Genomic DNA, 23,207 nt, shown 5'->3' with positions numbered 1-23,207 from the left:
GTAACCTGAAGCGTATGTAACCTGAAGCCTATGTAACCCGAGGTACCACTGTAGTTTGAAGATCAGCCACAGGAAAGATTTGGGACCCATCGTCAAACCCTGTATTTATCACGTTGGTGTCCAAAAACCAGTTCTGTGTTGGCCAAGGCACCAAGGCACCCACGAACACCTCCTCTTTGTGGCTTCCAGGTATCTGGAATGGGGAAAGACGAACACGGGGCAGGGAGCTGCTTCTCAAAGTCGGCTCGAGAGAACCTGAGACACCTTTGGAGCGCCGAGAGGTGAGCGCGCGCCTCGGGCCTCCCTGCCCGAGAAAAGCGCCTCCAAGCCCGGCAGGGGTCGCTGGGCAGCCGGGCAGGTAACGTTGGGAGGGGAGCGCGGTGGGGTGGGAGGGTCGGTGGGTTCCGGCCTGCCTTGCAGGGAGCGGGATTGCTCCTCCCGGGGCCGGAAGCTCCTCCTTGTCCCGGGTGTGCGAGGGGCGGAGCGGGGCTGGGTTGGGCGGCTGGGCCGGCCTGGGCGAAGAGAGTCCCGCCGCAGCTTGAGCTGCTCTTTTTCTGCGAGCGGCATGGAGTGAGAGCGAGCGAGCGAGGGCCGGAGGTGGCCAGCGGGGCGCAGCAGAAGGGGGACGCCGAGGCGAGCGCGAGATGGCTGCGGAGATGGCGCGGGGGCTCCGGCTCCTCCTGCTTCTCGGTGAGTGGGTGGGGTGGGGTGTGGGGAGAGAGAGAGGGTGCCCTTCTCCGCCCGCCTCGGAGGCCGGGAGGATGCATCGCCTGGCTACCCCGCGCGGGGCTCCTTCCTTCCCATTTTGCGCGAGCAGCGCGCTTTTACGCATTGCCTTGGACACTGGTGTGTGTGTTTGTGTGGAGAGGCGAGCTGCGCGTCTTCCCCGAAGAACGCGTGCCAGAAAGTGCGAGCCGTGCCGCTCGCGGGTGTGTGTGGAAGGGAGGGCGAGCGGGCGCCTGCCTTTCCGCGCGGGGCTTCTTTGTGTCCGCCCGTGAGGCGTCGGAAGGGGAGCTGCGAAGCGGCCGCGCGCTTTCTCTCGCCCTCTTCAGCCATTCAAAGCCCCTCTTGGTCCCCAAAGCGCTTCCCATCCCTCGGCCCGTCTCCTTGGTTTTGCACCCGCCGCAACAGGGCGCGTTTCCCCCTCCTTCCCTCCCTCATTAGACGCGAGCCCAGCAATTGCTCGGTGCCATTCAGACTGAACAGCGGGATCTTGCCCGAGCAGGGAGCCAGGCAACGTCTCTCCTCCTCCTCCCTCCTCCTGGCTGCCTCTAACGTGCTGGTTTGAAAACTGCTCCAAGGAGCGGGGAGAGAGGGGTTGGGAGAGCTTTGGCTGGCTGGAGGAACGAGGGGAAGACACGCCAATACTTTTTATTTCCTCCCCAATGGTGGTTCTTTTTGGGAAGCAGGCGCTAGTTGGCGTCTTCAGAGGAGCTTAAAATTACATTCCTGTCCCGTCTGCGACCTAAGTTGTTTGGCTTCTTCATGAGCGCAAGGAAGGGCATTTGTAGGAAGATAGTTGGTTTAGTTTCTTCACAGGTTGGTCACAACGAGGGGGAATTGCAGGAGGTTGTGCCCTTTGTTGGACTGCTTTAAACCTCGGTAAGAAGTCCGCAGGATCCCGGAGCTTTGCAGAACTCTGGTTTGCAGCCGCCTCCATTAATGAGAGTTTGAAACTACTAGGGCCATTCTGATAAGCTTCAGCCTAATCGCCAGGACAAAAGCTGTAGGGCTCAAACTTCAGAATGAATCTGTTGGATTTGGGTGGCACTGCAGATTTGGGGAATGCATCCTGAATTTATCGACTGTCTGCTTCTCAGACTAATGGAGACAATACAGAAGTTTTCATGTTACTATGTTTGCAAGAACAAATGTCCTTGAATATTAAAAGTTCCAGTAACTGCTTTGCAGACCTAGCTGTTGAACCTCGTTACAGCAGAGAATTGATTACTTTAATTCAGTCGTCAACAAACTCTTCAGAACAATTTTTATTAGAGAAGCACTTGCTCTCCCACATACTTGGCTGATAAATTCAATGACTGCTTCCTAGTGTTGACATCAGGTCATGAACCTGATTATGGGTGAAGTCTCTCTATGTTAGGGATTGAACCCGTATATAACTTGCACAAGCAGAAAGGTATGTTGAATCAATATTTGGCATGTTGTGCAACTGCAGAGACAACGTCCCGTTGCAGTTCTTTGATATTACAAGTCAGAGAAAGTTCTTGCAGCAATTTAGATCTTGGAGAGGATAATCTAATGGAGGCCCTACCTTTCTGCTTCACATGATGATGAATTAGTTGGTATAGTGCGTGCAAAATAAGACGAGATAACCTATTACTGTTTTTACCAGTCACATTTTCCTTCCAAAGAACGATAGAAATGCTTTCTTATATGTTGTGCTGCCACACAAGGGAGAGTTGCATGAAGTTGGTACATTTGAGGTGGTAAAAAATGTAGAATTTTCACAGTGGAAAGTGTTTTTCAGCTTTTCTTATCAGTGTTGTTCAATTAATGCTTTTCATAGATGGTTCCCAGATTACTCTTACGATGCAAAATACCATGCTGGCTGTTGTGTTAGAAGTTCCATATCTTGTGCATGTGCAATATTCAATTTTCAGGATATTGTACCTAAAATGGTGGAAAATCTCATTCTGAATTTAAAATTAATCTCAATATATCTGTATATACAAAGTGGTACCTACTTATGTCAGCCTTCTGGCACAATGGAAATATGCTTGCACAACGGGACTTCCAGTTTCTACCCTTCCCCCTCTGTGCATCCCCAAAAACCGCTCTACTGCAAGGTCATCTGTAGGCTATTTTGGAATTGAGGAAGAATTGCCCTCTTTCTTAGATCATTATTTATTATTTATTGAATTTATATACTGCCTTATACCCAGAGGTTTCAGGGCGGTTCACAAAATAAAATCAAAATATAAAAACACGAAATACATAATCAAAATAAAAACAACAATCCAATGTCCGCCCCCCCCAAACCCCCACATTTTAAAAGGGCACAGGATGTCAATCAAATCTGGTTAAAAAGGAAAATTTTTGCCTTGCGCCCAAAGGTGTATAATGAAGGTACCAGGCGAATTTCCCTGGGGAAAGCATTCCACAGACGGGGAGCCACTGCAAAGAAGGCCCATTCTCGTGGTGCCACCCTCCGGAGATGATCTCAGGGTCCATGTATGTTCATATGGAAAGAGGCGGTCCTTGAGGTATTGCGGTCATGAGCTGTTTAAGGCTTTACAGGTCAAAACCAGCACTTTGAATTGGACCTGGAAACTAATTGGTAGTCAGTGCAGCTGGACCAGGATCGATGTAATATGCTCAGACCGCCTTGCTCCAGTGAGCAACCTGGCTGCTGAATTCAGCACTAGCTGAAGTTTCTGAACCGTCTTCAGAGGCAGCCCTACATATAACACATTGCAGTAATCTAACCTTGAGGTTAACAGAGCATAGGCAACAGTAGTTAGGCTATTCCTGTCCAGATAGGGGCATAGCTGGGCCACCAGCCAAAGCTGATGGAAGCCACTCTAGGCCACTGAGGCCACCTGAGCTTCACGCGACAGCAAAGGATCCAGGAGTACCCCCAAGCTACGAACCTGCTCCTTCAGAGGAAGTGTAACCCCATCAAGAGCAGGTGATCTCCCACCCATCTAGTCTAGGGAACCACCCACTAACAGTGCCTCAGTCGTATCTGGATTGAGCTTCAGTTTGTTGGCTCTCGTCCAGTCCGTTAACCGAGGCAAGACACTGGTCCAGCACTTCGACTGCCTCACCTGTAGATGTAAAGGAGAAATAGAGCTGAGTGCCATCAGCATACTCTTGACAACGTACTCCAAACCTCCCGATAGCCCCACCCAGCGGTTTCATGTAGATGTTAAACAATGTAGGGGGGTAGGACTCAGCCCTGCGGAACCCCATATTGAAGGTTTTCTGGAGCACAGAAGTTGCACTTGGAATATTGGGTGGGAAGAACCTGTAGGCAGAAATGTTGAGAACTTTGATTTCCTATTCATAGTCTTATTCATCACCCTTTTTGGGATTCTTATATTTCTGATGGCAGAGGGCTCTTGTAATCCCTAAGGGTTGTATCCAGCAGAGGTGTCCTGATAGCACAATGACTTCCCTCTCCTCTCTCTGCATCCCCAGTCTTATTATTATCATCTACCTCTCTGGAGCAGATGGGGGGAAGGAAGTCCAATTGTACAGGCAGAAGTTGGTGACAACCCAAGTATCTATAATTCCCAATCATTAAGAGTTTTGAACCCCCGTATTGTAGGGGGTTGGGCTAGATGACCCTCACGCTCCCTTCCAACTCTTACCATTCTATGAGGGATCAGCAGGGAGAATTGGCCATCTTGAGGAACATCTGCATGGAAGGGACATAACGACAAGAAGTTGATTAGATTCAGGCTGTTGAACTTGAGTCCAGTTTAACTCGGTGGGACTTAAGTTATAACTAACTTGTATCATGGCTGCGGGCTATGCACTCCTACCTGGAGTAAGCTTTCTTGAAAACAAATGTGACCACCTTCTGAATGCAATCACATGAATGCCTGATGTTCACCTGAATCCAGGGCAAGGGCCTGATAGGCTAGAAAAGTGTCCATCCATGTATTTTCTCCACATATAGCAGAGGAGAGCATCTAGTTCAGGGTTTCCCAAACATGGGTCTCCAGCTGTTGTTGGACTACAGTTCCCATCATCCCTGACCGCTGGTCCTAACTAGGGATGATGGGAGTTGTAGTACAAAAACAACTGGAGACCCAAGTTTGGGAAACCCTGATCTAGTTGAATGCAGGCACGATACATCTGAAACGGATCACAAAAGCCCAGTTATTTCTTGTAAAATACAGGACGCCTGCAGCACTCCCTAACTACCCTGATGGGTGTGCTTCATCTTTCTAAACCTTTAAACAGGAAAATGTTAACAGCCGCTTACTGCGTCTGGGTTGCTGCTTTAGGACTTGATATTTACATTATTTCCAGTAGATGCCGAAAATGCACCATGCGGCTGAACGCATTACATTTCTGAAGTGCTTAAATATTAAGCCGTTCCTCAAAATAGATGCCAAGGGCAAGTAAGCACAAGTACAAGAATAACCCATGAAAGGAGGGTGGAAATGCATGAAAATGAAGCTGGTGTGATTAGTTGAAATTACAGGGCAGCAATGTGGGCTTGCTGGATGGAATGGAAGAACCCTTTGAAGTAAGGTAGCTGTTAAGTTGTAAAAGCAGCCCTTATGCTACCCTTAACACCGGAGGTAACATCTGCAGGGGGATGCAGAGCTGAGGCCTGGCTTGTGTGCCTAGTCAGTAGTAGAATACCGCATTCCTTGCCTAGCATTGCTTTGTTCACCTAGGTATGAAGTCTGGAAAAATTCCCATGTTTCATTTGAACTTTGTTATGTAGTAATTAACAAACCTTGGGCTACAATACATAACTTTGTGGATTTTTCACCTCTTTTTTGTCCCAGTTTACCCCCATGCTTTCTGTGTTACTGTAAAGAACGGGAAAGGTGTCCCCTTTGTTTTCTGCCTTCACTGCTGATTCATGCGTTAATGCCAGACCAAACATTTTAGCTTCCACTTCCAGTGTTTTTCACAGAAATGGGATCTGCGGTCCAGAAAAATGCAAGCTCATACCCAGGTAGCATCCTCACCTTTTCAGCAAGTGAATTGTTTTAAAATCTGCTGTGTACAGTGTGCTAGATGCCACGTACATGATGCTTACAATCCGTAGGTAGCAAATATGGCCCATGAAAAGGAGTCCATACAAGAATAATGTACAAGATGTTAAAAATTTGTCGCCTTCATGAAGTTCAAAGAGCTAGTGCTGCTCTCGGGTATTGATTGCCCCTGAGCGTGGCTGAGTGTGGATCTTATTACAAGCAAATAAAGCTATTGTTTGCCCACCTGTGAGGCATTCAGCAAGTGTGAGTTTTGAATGCTCTGCCCTCTCAAAGAAGCAACTATATTAGGAGTAGCCCTGCAGATGTCTGTGATAAAGGTCATACTTTGAGCTGAATGAGAGATCTAATCCTCCCCCTTTTCACACTATCTTGACGACAAACCCTTCCTTGCAGTCCTTTGTGTGGCTTGATGATGGAGGAGGAGGTGCGGGATGTCTCAAAGTGTCCTCAGATCCTGCTCTGCTTTTTAAAACAAAAACAAAACCCCAAAGTATTTAAAGTGAAACATGCAAGGGAGTTATGTCCAGGGACCCAACAGTCATTGTGGTGCCCTTCAGACGTTTTGGACTACAAATCCCATCAGCTCCAGCCAGCATGGCCATTGAACCTAGGAACAACCAATGGCCCATCTTAGTCTAGCATCCTGTTCTCACAGTGGCCAACCCTGTGAGAAACCTCCAAGCACAGGCATGGCCAAACTTAGCCCTCCAGCTGTTTTGGGACTACAACTCCCACCATCCCTAGCTAATAGGACCAGTGGTCAGTGATGATGGGAATTGTAGTCTCAAAACAGCTGGAGGGCCAAGTTTGGCCATGCCTTCTCAAGCAGGGCCTGAGCACAAGAGCACTCTTCCCTCCTGTGGCTTCCTGAAACTGGTATTCAGAAGCATAAACTGCCTTCAAGCATGGAAGCAGGGCATTCATCATCTTTCATGGGTTAGTCAGATATAATGGGAGTTGTGGTCCACAATATTTGGAGGGGTCCATGTTTACTACCCCTAGAGTTATGTGTGAATGGATGTACAGTGGTACCTCGGGTTACATACGCTTCAGGTTACAGACTCCGCTAACCCAGAAATAGTACCTTGGGTTAAGAACTTTGCTTCAGAATGAGAACAGAAATCGTGCTCCGGCGGCAGGGCGGCAGCGGGAGGCCCCATTAGCTAAAGTGGTACCTCAGGTTAAGAACAGTTTCAGGTTAAGAATGGACCTCCGGAACGAATTAAGTTCTTAACCTGAGGTACCGCTGTATTGGTTTAGACTACATTGGCAGTGGGCCATCAGCGAAACAACTTTGATTCAAAGCAGATGATAACCCGTTTCTCCAGGTCACATCCAAGTAGTGCTCATTCCGTTTAGCTTGCTTTCTTGGGTTAAGAAGGACATGAAGCCTGGGAGCAGGGAATCAAAGCTATTAGGAAGTGCTCCTCCCCGATGTTAGATTCTGCATAGTTCCTTACTTTAAAGCCACTCTTGTTCTGTAAATTGCAAGGGGCGGGGAGGAGGAATATTTCTCCATAAAATGCATGCATGCTTTTTTATGTGCCAATATTGTTGAATGGACATTACCACCCTAGTTATTTCTTTCTCTTCAAAAGTATAAAAAACAATTTTCGGGTCCCATTGCTGTTTTGTTCCTGTTTTACGGCCTTCCTGAGCCTTGTTCAGTTTTGGTCTCCTCTTCTTTCCTTCGCTGCCTGCTATTTCTGTTTCTGCTGCAATCCAGGCACCCCCTTCACTTTTGCCTCCACTCCCACTTCGCTCCACATTCTGCCTGCTCGAGTGATCAAAGTACCATTGGCCTTGAAAGTTAGCACCCCAGTTAAATAAATGGAGGCAAAAGCAGAAAGGTCGATTTTAATAAACCAGATGTTCTTAAAAAACAAAAACCCTTTCAGCTACTTACTATTGGGCCTGTGGTTGTGCAGAGAACTCTCCTAATGGTCTCCTGGTTTTCCTTTTCTCCCTTTGCACTGGAAAACAAGAGTCCGTATATACGCCTACCAACTCAGATGGCTTTAGGAGAAGATAAGGCAGATATGTTTTTGGTGGCTACTAGTCACATTTCATATGTTTTACCTCCATTGTCAGATGCTGTATACCTCTAAATGCCAATGGATGGGAATCACAAGTGGGGAGGGAGTGTTCTGTTGTCCTTGGGTTCTGCTAGTTATCTGGCTGGCTATTATAAGAATGGGAATGTGGACTAGATAGGCTACTGGCCTGACCCGGCAGGCTCTTATTTTTTTATATGTCCTTAGGTTGCATAATCAGTGCACCATCTTTAGTCATTAAAAGTATACAAAGCCATGTTTTTAGTGGTTGAGCCACAAACGAAAATTCCCCTTGCATGGAATGCTAATCAAAATCTAAGCTTTGAATATTTTGGGAAAGCACAACCAGACGGCTTGAGCCACTTGCTTGTCTGGGACAGGAAAGAAGAAGCGGAACTTAATCTCTCCATCTAAAAGGCTGACTGGTGCTGCTATGGGTATGAGAACTGGGGTGTGTGCGTACACAGCCTTGGCTGCTAGGGGATGTGTATACATGGAGTCTATTCAGGAAATGTGTGGCACTTGGTTGCTAACAATGTATTTTCATTGGGCATTTTTGTCAGCTGGTTTTTCAGCGTCCATTAAAGTCAATGACCATGGGGTGTGATTTTGCAGGATTTGCTATGCCTGAAGGGGAAGTGTTGGCATTATTGTGCAAGCTTGACAGTGCAAGACAGTATATGATAGATGCATACCCTGCAAGGATTCTGCTGGCCCAAGCTACTACCCTTTGGATTTGACTCTTCTCAAAGATTGGGGGCTCCTGTTAGCAGAATGGCTGCTGCAATATACACAGTGGGCTCTAAACCAATCACTTTTTGCCATTTCGGGGAATGCTTTCCAGACACCACAAAGTGTGGACTACTCAGCAGAATTCTCTATAGAATGCCTTTCTAATTTCATAGCTGTTGCCCCTAATGGCACGACGAGTCCATGCGTCTGGCTGTTAATCAGAAGGTTGGCGGTTCAAGCCCACCCAGGGACGGCTGTGGGCAGGATTCCTGCATTGTACTAGATCAGGGACGTCCAACTCCCAAGAGACTGCAAATAAAAAACTGGCAGTGATCTACCCCTTTTTTTGAGGGGTTCGGGTCAAAGTTGTTGAGCTTTTATTTAGGGAGGAAAGGTCCAGTTGTTGTTTTTTTGGGGGGGGTTCTAAAAATGGGAAGGAAAGGAGGAAAGTCGCTTACCAAAAGATCGCTAAGGAGCATCTCCACCCCCATTGTTCTGCCCGGACGCTGAGGTCCAGCGTCGAGGGCCTTTTGGCGGTTCCCTCATTGCGAGAAGCAAAGCTACAGGGAACCAGGCAGAGGGCCTTCTCGGTAGTGGCGCCTGCCCTGTGGAACGCCCTCCCATCAGATGTTGAAGCGATAAACAACTACCTGACATTCAGAAGACATCTTAAGGCAGCCCTGTTCAGGGAAGTTTTTAATTTTAATTTTTAACTGGAACGTGTCCAGAGGAGGGCAACCAAAATGGTCAAAGGTCTGCAAATGATGCCTTATGAGGAACGGCTAAGGGAGCTGGGCATGTTTAGCCTGGAGAAGAGGAGGTTAAGGGGTGATATGATAGCCATGTTCAAATATATAAAAGGATGTCACATAGAGGAGGGAGAAAGGTTGTTTTCTGCTGCTCCAGAGAAGCGGACACGGAGCAATGGATCCAAACTGCAGGAAAGAAGATTCCACCTAAACATTAGGAAGAACTTCCTGACAGTAAGAGCTGTTCGACAGTGGAATTTGCTGCCAAGGAGTGTGGTGGAGTCTCCTTCTTTGGAGGTCTTTAAGCAGAGGCTTGACAACCATATGTCAGGAGTGCTCTGATGGTGTTTCCTGCTTGGCAGGGGGTTGGACTCGATGGCCCTTGTGGTCTCTTCCAACTCTATGATTCTATGATTCTAATGTGTGACATTTTAGTGTATTTTTGGTCTCTGTGGAAGCCACCCAGAGTGGCTGGGGTACAAATAATAAATTATTATTATTAAGGAAAAAAACAGCCTCACAGTGAAAACTGCATCTTCCGTTCTAGCGATCATGCAGGAATGGAGGACGGGGCAAGGAAAAGGAGCCTGCGATCGACGGATCAACCTGTTGGGCATCCCTGCACTAGATGAGCCTTGGGGTCCCTTCCCACTTTACGGTTCTAGGGTTCTAGGATCAACAAGCTGCCGACTGGACTGGGATCTTGAAAAGAAAAGAGAACAGTTCTGCCAGACTGCTGCTGCTTTCCCCCCCCTTCCAGGTTTTGCCTCCTTGCAGTCTTACCTCACTGCAGCCCATTCTCATGCTTTTCCTCTGGCCCTCTCATTCGTCCTGTTACTCTCTGCGTAACCACAGGAGGGAAGGAATGCTGGAAACATGACTCTTAAGTGCATTTTGAGAGTAGTTACCTTGTGGGCACTTAACCCATAGGAGGGCGGTGCTTTTACGCCAGATTACATAAGTAAAGTTGCGTGCCTCTATTGTTAGATGCCAGAGGGCAGGAACTTCTCTTTGCCTCTTGCTAACAGTCCCAGTTTCTTCTCCCCCAGCCCCCCAGACTCTTTTTGGCCGTGGGGCAATGGGAGTCTATCATACCTGCCAGTAGTTATTGGGCAGGGCAAGGCTTTCACCCTGATTTCAGGCGGCTTGTAGGTTGCCGGTATTCACAAATGGCTCTTTTCCCACACACTCTTGCAGAGTGCTATGTTTTCTTTGGCACCCTAATGAACACTTTTGAAAGCTCTCCTGTTTTCGCAAAGCGTCTTGACTGGAATGTGCATTCTCGTCCGCTCGGCTTAATGAAATGTTTGTCGCTTTCAGCTCTGTTTATACCACAAGGCTGCACTTTAGCAATGCTGGATGTGTCTGTGGGAAGGGCCTTTTGTGCCCTAAGAACCGATAATTCAGAGCTGCAGCTCTGTTCCATTCCGCATTTTAAAAAGCCGCGTTTGGGCACTGCTTGTTATCTGGGGGGGGGGGGCAGGCTAGTTAAGAAGCCGTTTGCACAAATGCACCTTTTGTTTCTGCTAATTAGCAGAGTGATTGTCATCAGGTCTAAGTGGAGTTTTGAGAAAATAAGATTTACCTAAAAGGAACAATGTGGTTTTCCCCCTGTAGTGACTCTTTGCTTACTTAAATGAGCAGAGAATATGACTTAAAACATCATCATCATCATTACTACTACTGCTGCTACTACTAGTAGTACACCCGCCCATCTGGGTGTAAGTTATTCTGGGTGGCTTCCAACACATATAAAAGCCTAACAAGATGTCAAACACTAAAAACTTCCCGATACAGGGCTGCCTTCAGATGTCTTCTAAAAGTGGTGCAGTTCTTTATCTCCTTGACATCTCAGTGTTCTCCATGCAGGCTATTTGCAAGAAGTCTTTATGTCATAAATTAAAATTCTTTTTATAAGCAACCCCCCCCTTTTGACCCCCTCCCCCAATAGATTATATTGCGCTAGGCAGAAGGCTGCTGGGTTGGATCAGTTAGTTTCACTTGATTCCCATTGAACAGGATGGACAATAACCTTGTTAATACATAACTTCCGCTTCTCAGGTTTGTGGTTTAAGTTACTCTTTCCAGGTAGATAGCCAGATCCTTCTCTCCTGGCTAAACAATGATGCTTTCCACCCCCCTAGTCATTCACTAATCCTTCTGACTCAGTAATTGCTGAAATCTGGTTAGGGTAGTTCTTAGGTAAACTGAATCCCAGGGGATGACATTCCCTTTGAAGGAACAACTTTAATCTACCCTAGGAATCTGCCCAGGAACTCCTTGTTTTAATTCCTAGGTCAGCCCAAAAGCCGCATTCCCATTCTGGGCAACTTTCCAAGGGCCACATGGCAATAGCAGGGCCGGAGGCAAAAGTGGGCAGGGCAACAAATACTACTTTTGTACACTGGGCTATTTTCTGCACACAGTCACACACCCTTCTCTGTCCTGTATCTAGACCGAGCAAGAGGCATCGTCGGAAGTCATTGAAACATTCTGTTACTACAATGCCTCCTCTTTCAGTTGATTCCTCAGTTTCATTTGCCTTCTCAAGATCTCCTTGAGCATTTTGATCGATAGCCTGTCTCTAGTACTAGATTACTGATTCATGTGGAGAAGTCCTTTTGTTTTCGTGCTTGTTTTGTAACCTGAAAGGCACAACACAAAAGGAAAAGGGGGTGAGGAGGGATGAGGAAAACAAGCTCAGTTACCTGGTGGTTCTCACAATTCCTAGCTTGAATGGAAATAGTTCGACGGGGAGGATCCAAATGGAGCAGGTCTATCAGCAGGACTGATAACCGAGCCCCCCCCACTTCTGTTTGTTGTCGTTTGATGGAGTGTGACTGCTAGTAGACTACAGTTGAAGGAGAGGAAGACATGCAGATAAGATAGCTTGCAGAGGCTGTGAGGGACTTCACATGCAGAATGGCAGGTGGTAGAAAAACATGAAGCTGAGCTACCCCTTTCACACACACACACACACACTTCAATAAAACTTTATCATTTTTGTCTTGGTAGGTGTTCAAAAGTAATCTGAACCAGGAGATTGTTTAAAACAACCACAGCAACACAATTTCAGATGGAAAAGTGCAAATGGGAGAAGAGCTTAGCTTGCAATGGATAATTGCACCAATTCTCTTCCAGTCACACATCAATCTAATAAAGTCCCAAATGTTGGCAGCATCAATTAGTGATGAGTAGTTCATGATAAATAGGGAGAGTCTGTGATTCAGCTCTTGCAGGGTGGCCACAAAGCTTTGCCTACTCTATCACAAATGTTGTTGATGATGATGATTTTGGGAAGAGTTACTAACCTTTGCAACCTCACTTCTCCTTGGCTTAGCTTATCTATCTTTGAAGCAAAGGCAGAAATGTTCGTGGACTACCTACATTGTGCTTGTACTACTTCCCGAGATTTGAGAGCTAAGAATGCTAGGGCTTCAGGCATATTAAGCAAAGTGTAAAAGCCGTGCCATGGCTTAGAGCAGCTGGTTTTAGATGGAGTTTGCCATGGGGTTGCAGAACTTCAGTCCTTGGACACTTAAGAGCCAAGAATTCTGTATTCCTAGGCCAAGTGAAACAACGTTCTACCATCACAGCGTCTCTCATTTTTGAGAGGCAATCATTCCGTTTCTGTCATCCTGACAAGTCGTACTTCGAGCACTTTTCCTCTGCAGCGAGGCTGGCAGAATTCACAAGCCAAGAAATCGGTCTGGCGGCTGCAAGTTGTGCATCGAAATCAAAGAGACAGACTCCAAGGATATGGCTTGTGACAGGACCAAGCCTTGCTCCCCTCGTGCCCCAGTTGTATTTTGCCTTGATTAATAGAACATCTCAAGGCCATTGTGTTAGCATATGCCACCTGCTTCCTAAAACGCAATAAGGTAGCCCTTTCTGAAGTGCTGAAAGCACCAAATAAATTGCAATAACATTGTTTGGCAGGTGCACATCTCTGGAGTCTCTTGGCCGGCAAGACGGTGAACTGATGTGAGAACAGCAGGTTCCCTTCAGGGGAGTTGGACTACTCCCAAGAGTCACTTCTGTTCAAGACAGGGTTGAAATGTAGAGGAACAGGCTCTTGTGTTCCTTTCCAGCAAGGAGAGTAGTTTGCAATGTACTTCGTAGCGTAGGTTGCTTCTTGAAGACGCCTTCCTTGTATTTGTGAACACTCCTGCTAAGCAGAGTTAAGAGTTTCAGATACGCAGTTGTACCTTGGTTCTTGAACAGAATGCATTCCGGGAGTCAAACGGAACCATTCGAAAACCAAGGTGTGGCTACCAATTGGCTGCAGGAGGGTCCTGCAGCCAGTCAGAAGCCGCTCAAGATTCCGAAAATCGCGGAACACTCACTTCTGGCTTTCGATCGTTTGGGAGCCGAAACATATGAGTTCCAAGACGTTTGGCAACCAAGGTACTGTTAGAATTCCTGCTCCTTGATTGCAGTCATGGGATTGTTGTCTATCACATGATGGTGTATGTTTTGATGTATGTAATTCCTACTCGAGTGTAGGCTACTTGAGTCCTACTCAAGTGTAGACTTGAGTCCTACTCGCGTGTAGGCTGGGCCTACTCGAATCCTACTCAAGTATAGGCTGCGCTCCTGACAGGTACGACTGTATAAGCTAATTGACAAATGGCACCTTAAACCTAGGTTATGGTCACCACAACAGAATGTCTAGGCATTATTCCCCCCAATGAAAATGTATTAATAATAAAAATAATGATTTCATTTCATTCCTGCTTTATATTTTAAAGAACCAATCCCAAAGCAGTTTACAACACCATTAAAACATCCGACAAAACAATCCGGAATAAAACAAATTCAAGTTTCAAGGAAAATATTTCAGATCCTTCTCTTAAGTGACATTTTGCTTTCCCCGTATTCATTTACCTCTGGCCCTATCTGTTCCCCTACAAAACAAAATTCACCACACGCCACTGCGTCCTTTATAGCAGCAGCCAAGTATGCTTTTGGTGCTGCATAAATGATATATTAGTAGTGACAGGTGCAGAGATAATACATTCAGAAAAGTCTGCACCTTCTTATCAGCCAAGAAACAACTTGCAATAAATACTAGCTGCAATAAACAGTTGAAACCCATATAGCCATATAGGGGTGGGGGAATCAATGGATCTCAAGTCAGCAGGTGTAAGCAAGACCCTTTACCGCTGAAGTTCAGATATCATATGCAGCAGCTAAGTTGAAGAATAACATAGGAGCCATGATCCTGTACAGATTCACGCTTCCCGCTGCAAGGAAAATAAAAATTGCACGTTGGAAAAAACCACAACTTGTTATTTTGCTTTGGCCCCGAGCAAGTTTGCTGTTCGCGTAAGACCTATCTGAGATGGTTGTCAATTGGAGTAGACCATGTTTGGTTTTGGTCTTCCTTTATAGGGCAGCTTCCTAGGTTGATAGGGCTACAGAAATGCTTTCGGTTTACATGAAGGGGTCATGTAAATATCTCAGATTCCTAGGCAGCGTCAACATAGTATGTTGGATGTGCTTAGTGCCTGGTATTTATTTTGGCCCTGGGCACGGCTGAATGCAAAGTCTGCAGTTTTTAAGTATAGAGGTGACCCTCTGTTCTGGAAACACTTTTTATTGCCACCAGTCTCTTCTGGTATGCAAATGAGCATTAAACATTTATACAAATATTGCTAAGGGTTGCATTTCAGCGGCATTGGCCCTGTACAAGTCATTTCTACAAGTTTATGTAGTGAACAATCAAAAGAACTTAAACTTTTTAAGTGCCAAAGAGAATTAAGGCTGCAATCCAATGTATGCTTGAAGTAATCCCAGCGAACTCTTTGGGGCTACTTTTGAGTATAAGAAGGATTGCATCATAAACCAGACACACTCTGTCCATTTTTCAGTACAGTCATACCTCATGTTACGTTTGCATCATGTTGAGCGTTTTCAGGTTGCATCCCGCGGTGACCTGGAAGTACCGGAAAGGATTACTTCTGGGTTTCACCGCTCATGCATGCGCAGACGCGCAAAATGACATGCGCATACGCAGAAGCGGCAAATCGCGACACGCGCAGACGTGGGTTGCATTCCTTTCAGGTTGCGAACAGGCCTCCGGAACGGATCCTGTTCGCAACCAGAGGTACCACTGTACTTCTTGCATATGCATTGCTGTAGCTTACTTCAAATAAGGAAAGTACAGTGGTGCCTCTGGTTGCAAACGGGATCCATTCCGGAGCCCCGTTCACAACATGAGCAGAACGTAACCCGCGTCTGCACGTGCGGGTCGCGATTCACCACTTCTGCGCATGTGCGTGATGTCATTTTGAGCGTCTGCGCATGCGCAAGCGGCAAAATCCAGAAGTAACCCGTTCCATTTATTAAATTTGCACATTCTGGATCAGGCTACATAAAAGTAAATCCCATCCATTTAGATAGGGCTTACTTTTAAGTAAATTATCTGGTAGTAAATTACGAGTAGTGAATCTGGTAGTAAACTATTAAGCCACCTGAGTCTGTGTTGTCCGCAAAATATTTTTGTTGCAGTTGGTAATTCTGTACATTTTCCATATTCCATATTGTATAGGCTCCTATAACTCAGTAAATGCTCCTTTGGGCTGGGGTGCAGTTCTGTTTTATCACACCTTCCAAAGCTTTTTCTCAGAGTATGCATTTGAAAACAACGCCTTTTCTTTTAATTTCTTTTACAACAAATTAGTCCTTTCTGTTACAGAAATGTGAGAATATATGCAGCAAGAGCACTTGTTGCTTTTTTGGGGGGAGGATGGACAGGAACACTAGAACTTCCTATAACTTGAACCACCAGCAACTTTTCTTTAAAATGACATGAAAGGAGCATATCCTTAGGTAACTAAGGGACTTAGGTGAGTTTCCTGCTTCTCTACTGACTTGCCACTCAGATTCCCAAGATCAAAGCCCAGGCTTATCAGGCATAGGGTGGCATAAGTAAACAGGTGACTCAATAGTTGGTAAGTAAACTTATTCACATCTCTGGATGCTTGAAAGCTAGTTCTTGGTACTGGAATGCAGACTATTTCACATTGGCTATGAAACTGGAGTTTTAAAAGTTTAATTAATTATGAATATGTGTGTGTCCGTATAGTTGTGGACAGGTTCTGTTACACAGGGCTCTCTGTGGAAGCGGATGCCATCGGAGGTATTTTGAGAGAAATTCCATTTTGTGTTCGTGTGTAGGCGACTTACGGCCACAATCATTTAACTCAGGGATCAGCAGACTTTTTCAGCAGGGGGCCAGTCCACTGTCCCTCAGCCCTTGTGGAGGGCTGGAATATATTTGGGGGGGGGGGGAATGAACGAATTCCTATGCCCCACAAATAACCCAGAGATGCATTTTAAATAAAAGGACACATTCTACTCATGTAAAAACACGCTGATTCCTGGACCATCTGCGGGCAGGATTTAGAAGGCGATTGGGCCGGATCCGGCCCCCGGGCCTCAGTTTGCCTACCCATGGTTTAACTCATAGATGGGGAACCTTTGGTTTTCCTGTTATTGTTCAAAAACAGCTTGCGTCTGCCGCAACTTTCATGGCCAGTGGTTGCGGTTATGGGAGCTGTAATCCCAACAACTAATGGAGAGTCACAGGTTCCCCATGCCTTCTTTCACTAATGTTATAAGCAGCGTTCAAAATTCGCCAGGCACACTTTGCACCTGGCTGTCGGCCTCTTTGCGACCAAGTGAAGATGCCCGAACACCACAATGACACCTGATGTCTCCATCATCTGGAGATGCATGCCTGGGGATCCTTGGATCTTGACTGCTTTCACACACTAGCAACATATCTATCTGTTATATTTTGTCTTCACAATATCAGGAACCAAAAAAGTCGTATTGAAAGATAACGACTATAGAGCCGTCTGGCCTAAAAATAGCAACTAGGCATTCCGTTTTGGTGATTGTAACCCTTGTTTAGGGAGCCATTTGGTGCCTATCTTATATATCTTAGTTTCTAATACAAAATATAAGATGTTTCAGAAGTGATGAAGCCAGGTCACTTACTATGAGAGATGGAATTTTCTCTCTTGGGCAGAAAAGTGGGACAGAAAATCTTCTATAGTAGAAAGTGGACTTTGTTTTTCCGTGGAAAATTGTATTTCCAAAAATGCGTCGATTAATTAGTAAAATAATGAATGGCTACCCTGCCATTCAAACTGTGCAGTTTCACAGTTGACACCCCCCCCCCTGGGAAACAGCTAGATGCATTAAATTTCACCATGCCTTAGATATTGATGGTTTTCAGTGCTTTTTCTCTCTCTTTTCAGTTAAACAATGGTCCCATTCATAGTTCATGGTAAACCATAATTAATTTTTTAAAAAGCAACTGTTGCTCTGTAAGAGAATTTCAAAATTCACAGCTGAGTAATGCCTTTATTAGGACTAACCAAAATATCACAGAAATGTGGTAAGCTTTCAAGTCTCTGAGTCTACAAGCAGACCTCACGACCACAGCAGCCTATTGCCCCCGCTTTTGATTTTTAATTTTTCCTCTTTCCCCACATCCCCTGCTTTGTGTAACATTTTGCAGGATGAAGAGTTCTGTTCATCATGCAAAATGTTCTACAAGGAAACAAAGTGCAAAAATTAGGCTGCTGTGGTCGTGAGGTCGGCTTGCAGACTGTTCCAAAGTGGAAGTCGCAGGCTGAATAAAGTCCATTGCTACTTCATCCCAGAATTCAAGGCTTGCAGAATTTCAAGGTATTTGCAGCACCTTGGAAGGGACTGTATTCAGTCTGCAATCTCCACCTTGCCTGCTGAAGAATTATGGAGAACACAAAAGCTTACATGGCTTTTGTAAAAATTTCGTTGGCATAGTTAGTAAGTTACTGGGCACATGAAGATTGCTCTTGCTTTGCTCCTTCGCTTCATGTGTTGTGATTGGTTTGGAGTGAAACAAATAACTGTGCCTGGTTCAATGTAACACTAAGCCAGAGATGGATCGTGACACAGTAAACGATTAGTTATGATTGACCATGACCTGCAGAAGCTGCATTTCTAAGGAGAAGGTGTGGCTTGCAATGTTAGCAAGTATTACAGTACAAACAATTTCAGGGCAAAGCTTCCTTTTTCTTTTGAAGACTTCATGCTTATGACAGCAAGGCTGCAATTGTGTGCATGTGTGCTTTGGGGACTAAGGCCTGTTGAACTTGGTGTGATTTACCTCTGAGTAGAGGTGGTTAGGATAACCCCCACCCCAATCCAATGTTAGAAACTAAGATATAGAAGTAAATCACCAAATGGCAGTTGCCACAAAGGAAAGCCTAGGCGCCATTTTTTAAAATAATAATAATAATAATAATAATAATAATAATAATAATAATTCATTTCTATATACTGCTTTATATTTGAAATAAAAAAATCTCAAAAGTGGTTTACAGTGGTACCTCTGGTTAAGAACTTAATTCGTTCCGGAGGTCCGTTCTTAACCTGAAACTGTTCTTAACCTGAGGTACCACTTTAGCTAATGGGGCCTCCCGCTGCTGCCGCCGCCGTGCAATTTCTGTTCTCATCCTGAGGTAAAGTTCTTAACACAAGGTACTACTTCTGGGTTAGCGGAGTCTGTAACCTGAAGCGTTTGTAACCCAAGGTACCACTGTACATAAAAAACAATCCAGAATAAAACAAATTCAAAATATTTTAGATCCTTCTCTAAGTGACATGTAGCTTTCCCCATATTTATTTACCTGCTTAATTTATAGAGCTGCCCCATAGCAGGAGGGCTCTGGGTGTCAGACTAGGACCTGGGAGATCAGGGCTGAACCCCCCCCCCAAGGTCATGAAGCTCACGGGAGTCAGCCACAGCCTCTTAACCTACCTCACAGGGTCGTTGTGGGGATTAAATGAGGAGGGGGTGAACCATGTCAATCGTGGTGGGATATAAATGCAATAAATAAGCTCTTCTGCTTACCTGCTTCAGAAAACAGGAGGGGCCAGCCAGATGGAGATGTCAGTCACCAACTTGGTATCCAGAGATCTCCCAACTGTTTACAATTGGACCCACGCCGATTGCAAAACGCGCCTGGCTAATTTCTAATCATCATCATCACCATCATCATTTTTTATTTGTATGCCACCTTTCCATAGTTAAAAAAGCAATGCTCAAGGCGGCTTACAGCATGACAAGATTTACATAATTACAAAAGTCATAAACAATAAATAAACCACATAAAAAAAATACACAACCAAATAGAAAACAATTTCCACATAAATCTAAAACTAAGAATGCAGCATTAATAGCAAAGTTTAAAATGATATAGGTAGAAAATAACAGCAATTTAAACAAAAAGAAAACGGAGTCCTCTCTGCCCAGCAGTAGCGGCAGCAGTCCTTTATAGAGCCCATCAGGCCCCGCCCAGGTGTTGAGTGGCAGGACTGGGGCCCAATCAAATGTCCAGGTCACTTCCGCACCATACATTGGAAGCACACGGCTTTCTGCAAAGAATCCTGGGATCACTGGTTTAAGCATGCTGGCAATTATAACTCTGCAAAGGCTTCCAAATGAATGGCATGGATGTGACCATAGTTGGAGTACTGGCTGTTATAATTTTATAAGCCCTTTAAATATATTAACACAACATGGCCTTTGCCAACCAGATGCCCTGCAGATGTTTTGGAGTACAACTACATGGCTGGGGGCTGGGGATGGTGGCATTGGTAGACTAAAACATCTAAAAGAGCATCTGTCTGGCAAAGGCTGATATAATGCCTCCCTTTTGTTGTACAGTGGAACCTCAAGTTGCGGACGTAATCCGTCCCAGAGGCATGTCTGCAACTCGAAGCATTCACATCCAGAAGTGCAGTGTCTGCGCATGCGCTTGTCGCGATTTAGTGTTTCTGTGAAACCCAGAGGTAACCGTTCCGGTACTTCTGGGTTGCCGTGGGACGCAACTTGAAAAGACGTAACCCGAAGCAGACGCAACATGAGGTATGACTGTACTTACTAAATGCAAGTCAGTTAACGTGCGAAATAAAATCCCAGTCAGTTTAGGGTACCGCAAAAAATTCTGGAAAAACCACTTAATTCCCTATCCCCTTTCCCCCTGCTGGATCTGTAGTAGTTGCTTGTTCCTTCGCTTCTAGTTTGCAGATTGAAGTTTGTGTTTGAGACGGAGAAACACTTGAGACGTTTTCTTCCCTTTATGCGGAACAGATCCAGCTAAAATTTAAGTAGTTCAGCCCATAAGCTACTATCAAGAGCACAAATCCAATTAAAAAGCCTTAGCCTAGTAAGAAGGCTAATACGGTGGAGTGAGCTCATCGGAGTTGCTGCATTTTGTATTCGGTGCATCACTTTCTGTGATGTAAGGAACCTGAGAGCCCAAAATATGCAGCATGATGCATTCAGTTATCTATATATATATAACCTGACCCTTGCGAGAAGCAGCCACCACAGCAGCAAAACACTCAGTTTCTCCTTGTCTAGTGTTGATGACCATGCACCCCAGAGCATTGGGAAGCCTGCAACCTAGGTAGGATATAGGAAGGCATCAGCCTGCAGGATCAGGCCAGTGACCCATCTTGACCAGCATCCTGTTCTCATCATAGCCAAACAGATACATCCCTGGGAGAAGAACCCCAGAAGCAGGACCTGAGTGCAAGGAACCAAGACCATTGGTTCCTGAGTAGAGCTATTCACGGGCAATATTAAACAGATATGAGACAGGGCACTTTGTTTGCAGCATAAGCGCTTCCAACATAGACTTCCAACATAGCATTCCAGACATTTATCAGGTTCCCTGATCTTCTCCTGGTGGCCTTCCTGTCTTTCTTGCCTGGAGGAGAAAATAGCAGGCTCTCTCTCTTTCTCTCCCTCTCCCTCTCCCCCTCTCCTTTGTTCCATAGCTTCTGTCTACCACCCAACCCTCCTCTCTTAGCAGCTGTTTATTGCTTTTCAAACTGGGACCATTTGTTGTCTTGCGGAATGTCTCCTCCCTGCCGCTCTCCTTCAGCCTGAAGACTGGGAGGGACAATTGTCTCAAGCAGTGTGTGTGGAATAAGCAAAAGCTCAAGCCTTTCTCTGCCTCCATTTGCTCCATCCCTCTGAGTCTCCTTCATTTGTAGGACCTCACCCTTAGCAGCAGTAGGGGAGGGGTGCTGTTGTGCATAGGTCCTGCTTCCAGGTTTTCTTTCCACAGTCCTCTCTTAAGAAGAGGATGGTGGACTTAATGGACTGCTGGCAAGATCCAGTATGCTCTTCTACGTTCTTACCCTCTGATTCATACCTCTCCCTGCTTTCTCAATCTCTTTCCATTCTGTCCTAAAGCACAAAACATTGCAGCTAAGCGATGGAAGGCTAAGCTGTAAGCCATATATTTTGAACACATACATTTTAAACATTTTCAGGACAGGAATGTATGACCTTTGTTTGTTTATTTTAAAACTCTCCAGACCTTTCATGATGATTTTTTTTTTTTTGGTTAAAGTTTAATTGAGGAGAATGTCTGGCTGTCTTGTTGAACTTTCCAGAGCCTGAGATACACAGCCTTTGACCTTGTGCATGTGTCAAGATATTTGGCTTGGCTATCTGCTTAAATTGCAGTCTGACTCCTTTGGAAGAAGCCCAGGGAAGGTGTGTTCCTTGCAGAACAAGCTGTGCAGGGTCTGTGCCGACGGGATGCTTGTGGGACAATCGCTGTTGGAAAGATGGCAAGTCAGCAGAGCTGTTACGGCTTCCAGGTTCCTGCCATTAAAGAAAAGTGGTGGTTTTGACCTCTTTAGCATGCAAGCTATTAAAGAGCGAAGTTTCCTCGGAGGGGCAGAATCTATTGCTGACCATGGAAGAAAGCTGCCCGTGAGTCTTAATTTCACATCCACAGGCAGCAGCCCTGGGAAGTTTTTAGCTCTCATTCAAAATGAATGCCTCTTTGCAGGTATTTTCCGTGCTTCTGTGCTAGACAGCGTTTGGATTATATAAATGCTGACAGACTTGGTAAACAACATGTACAAACGAAAAACAAAACCATATTATCTGGGCCCAGTCCCCCTTCTCTCTTCCTGCTCCCTGGTTTGCGTGTTTGGTTTTTGTCAACTCCCAATTGTAACTCAGCCCTGGTTGTCCTCTCAACATGATTATGACCCCTAATCCTACCATTTCATAGAATCATAGAATCATAGAGTTGGAAGAGACCACAAGGGCCATCGAGTCCAACCCCCTGCCAAGCAGGAAACACCATCAGAGCACTCCTGACATATGGTTGTCAAGCCTCTGCTTAAAGACCTCCAAAGAAGGAGACTCCACCACACTCCTTGGCAGCAAATTCCACTGTCGAACAGCTCTTACTGTCAGGAAGTTCTTCCTAATGTTTAGGTGGAATCTTCTTTCTTGTAGTTTGGATCCATTGCTCCGTGTCCGCTTCTCTGGAGCAGCAGAAAACAACCTTTCTCCCTCCTCTATGTGACATCCTTTTATATATTTGAACATGGCTATCATATCACCCCTTAACCTCCTCTTCTCCAGGCTAAACATGCCCAGCTCCCTTAGCCGTTCCTCATAAGGCATCGTTTCCAGGCCTTTGACCATTTTGGTTGCCCTCCTCTGGACACGTTCCAGTTTGTCAATGTCCTTCTTGAACTGTGGTGCCCAGAACTGGACACAGTACTCCAGGTGAGGTCTGACCAGAGCAGAATACAGTGGCACTATTACTTCCCTTGATCTAGATGCTATACTCCTATTGATGCAGCCCAGAATTGCATTGGCTTTTTTAGCTGCCGCGTCACACTGTTGGCTCATGTCAAGTTTGTGGTCAACCAAGACTCCTAGATCCTTTTCACATGTAGTGCTCTCAAGCCAGGTGTCACCCATCTTGTATTTGTGCCTCTCATTTTTTTTGCCCAAGTGCAATATTTTACATTTCTCCCTGTTAAAATTCATCTTGTTTGTTTTGGCCCAGTTCTCTAATCTGTCAAGGTCGTTTTGAAGTGTGATCCTCTCCTCTGGGGTGTTAGCCACCCCTCCCAGTTTG

At 45.6% G+C, this 23,207-nt stretch overlaps 1 protein-coding gene across 1 annotated transcript in view; it reads left to right on the top strand.

The window, feature by feature from the left end:
- Nucleotides 1-470: 470 nt before the first annotated feature.
- Nucleotides 471-23,207, top strand: part of PTK7 (protein tyrosine kinase 7 (inactive)) — a 116,051-nt gene continuing 93,314 nt past the window's right edge. The window contains exon 1 of the mRNA XM_053383405.1: nucleotides 471-690. Coding sequence (XP_053239380.1) covers nucleotides 645-690 — 46 coding nt within the window. The 5' untranslated portion in view covers nucleotides 471-644. The remainder of the gene's footprint in view (nucleotides 691-23,207) is intronic.

Source organism: Podarcis raffonei, chromosome 3 (genome assembly GCF_027172205.1).
Source record: "Podarcis raffonei isolate rPodRaf1 chromosome 3, rPodRaf1.pri, whole genome shotgun sequence".
NCBI lineage: Eukaryota > Metazoa > Chordata > Lepidosauria > Squamata > Lacertidae > Podarcis > Podarcis raffonei.
This window is presented reverse-complemented; position numbering and strand designations above follow the sequence as displayed.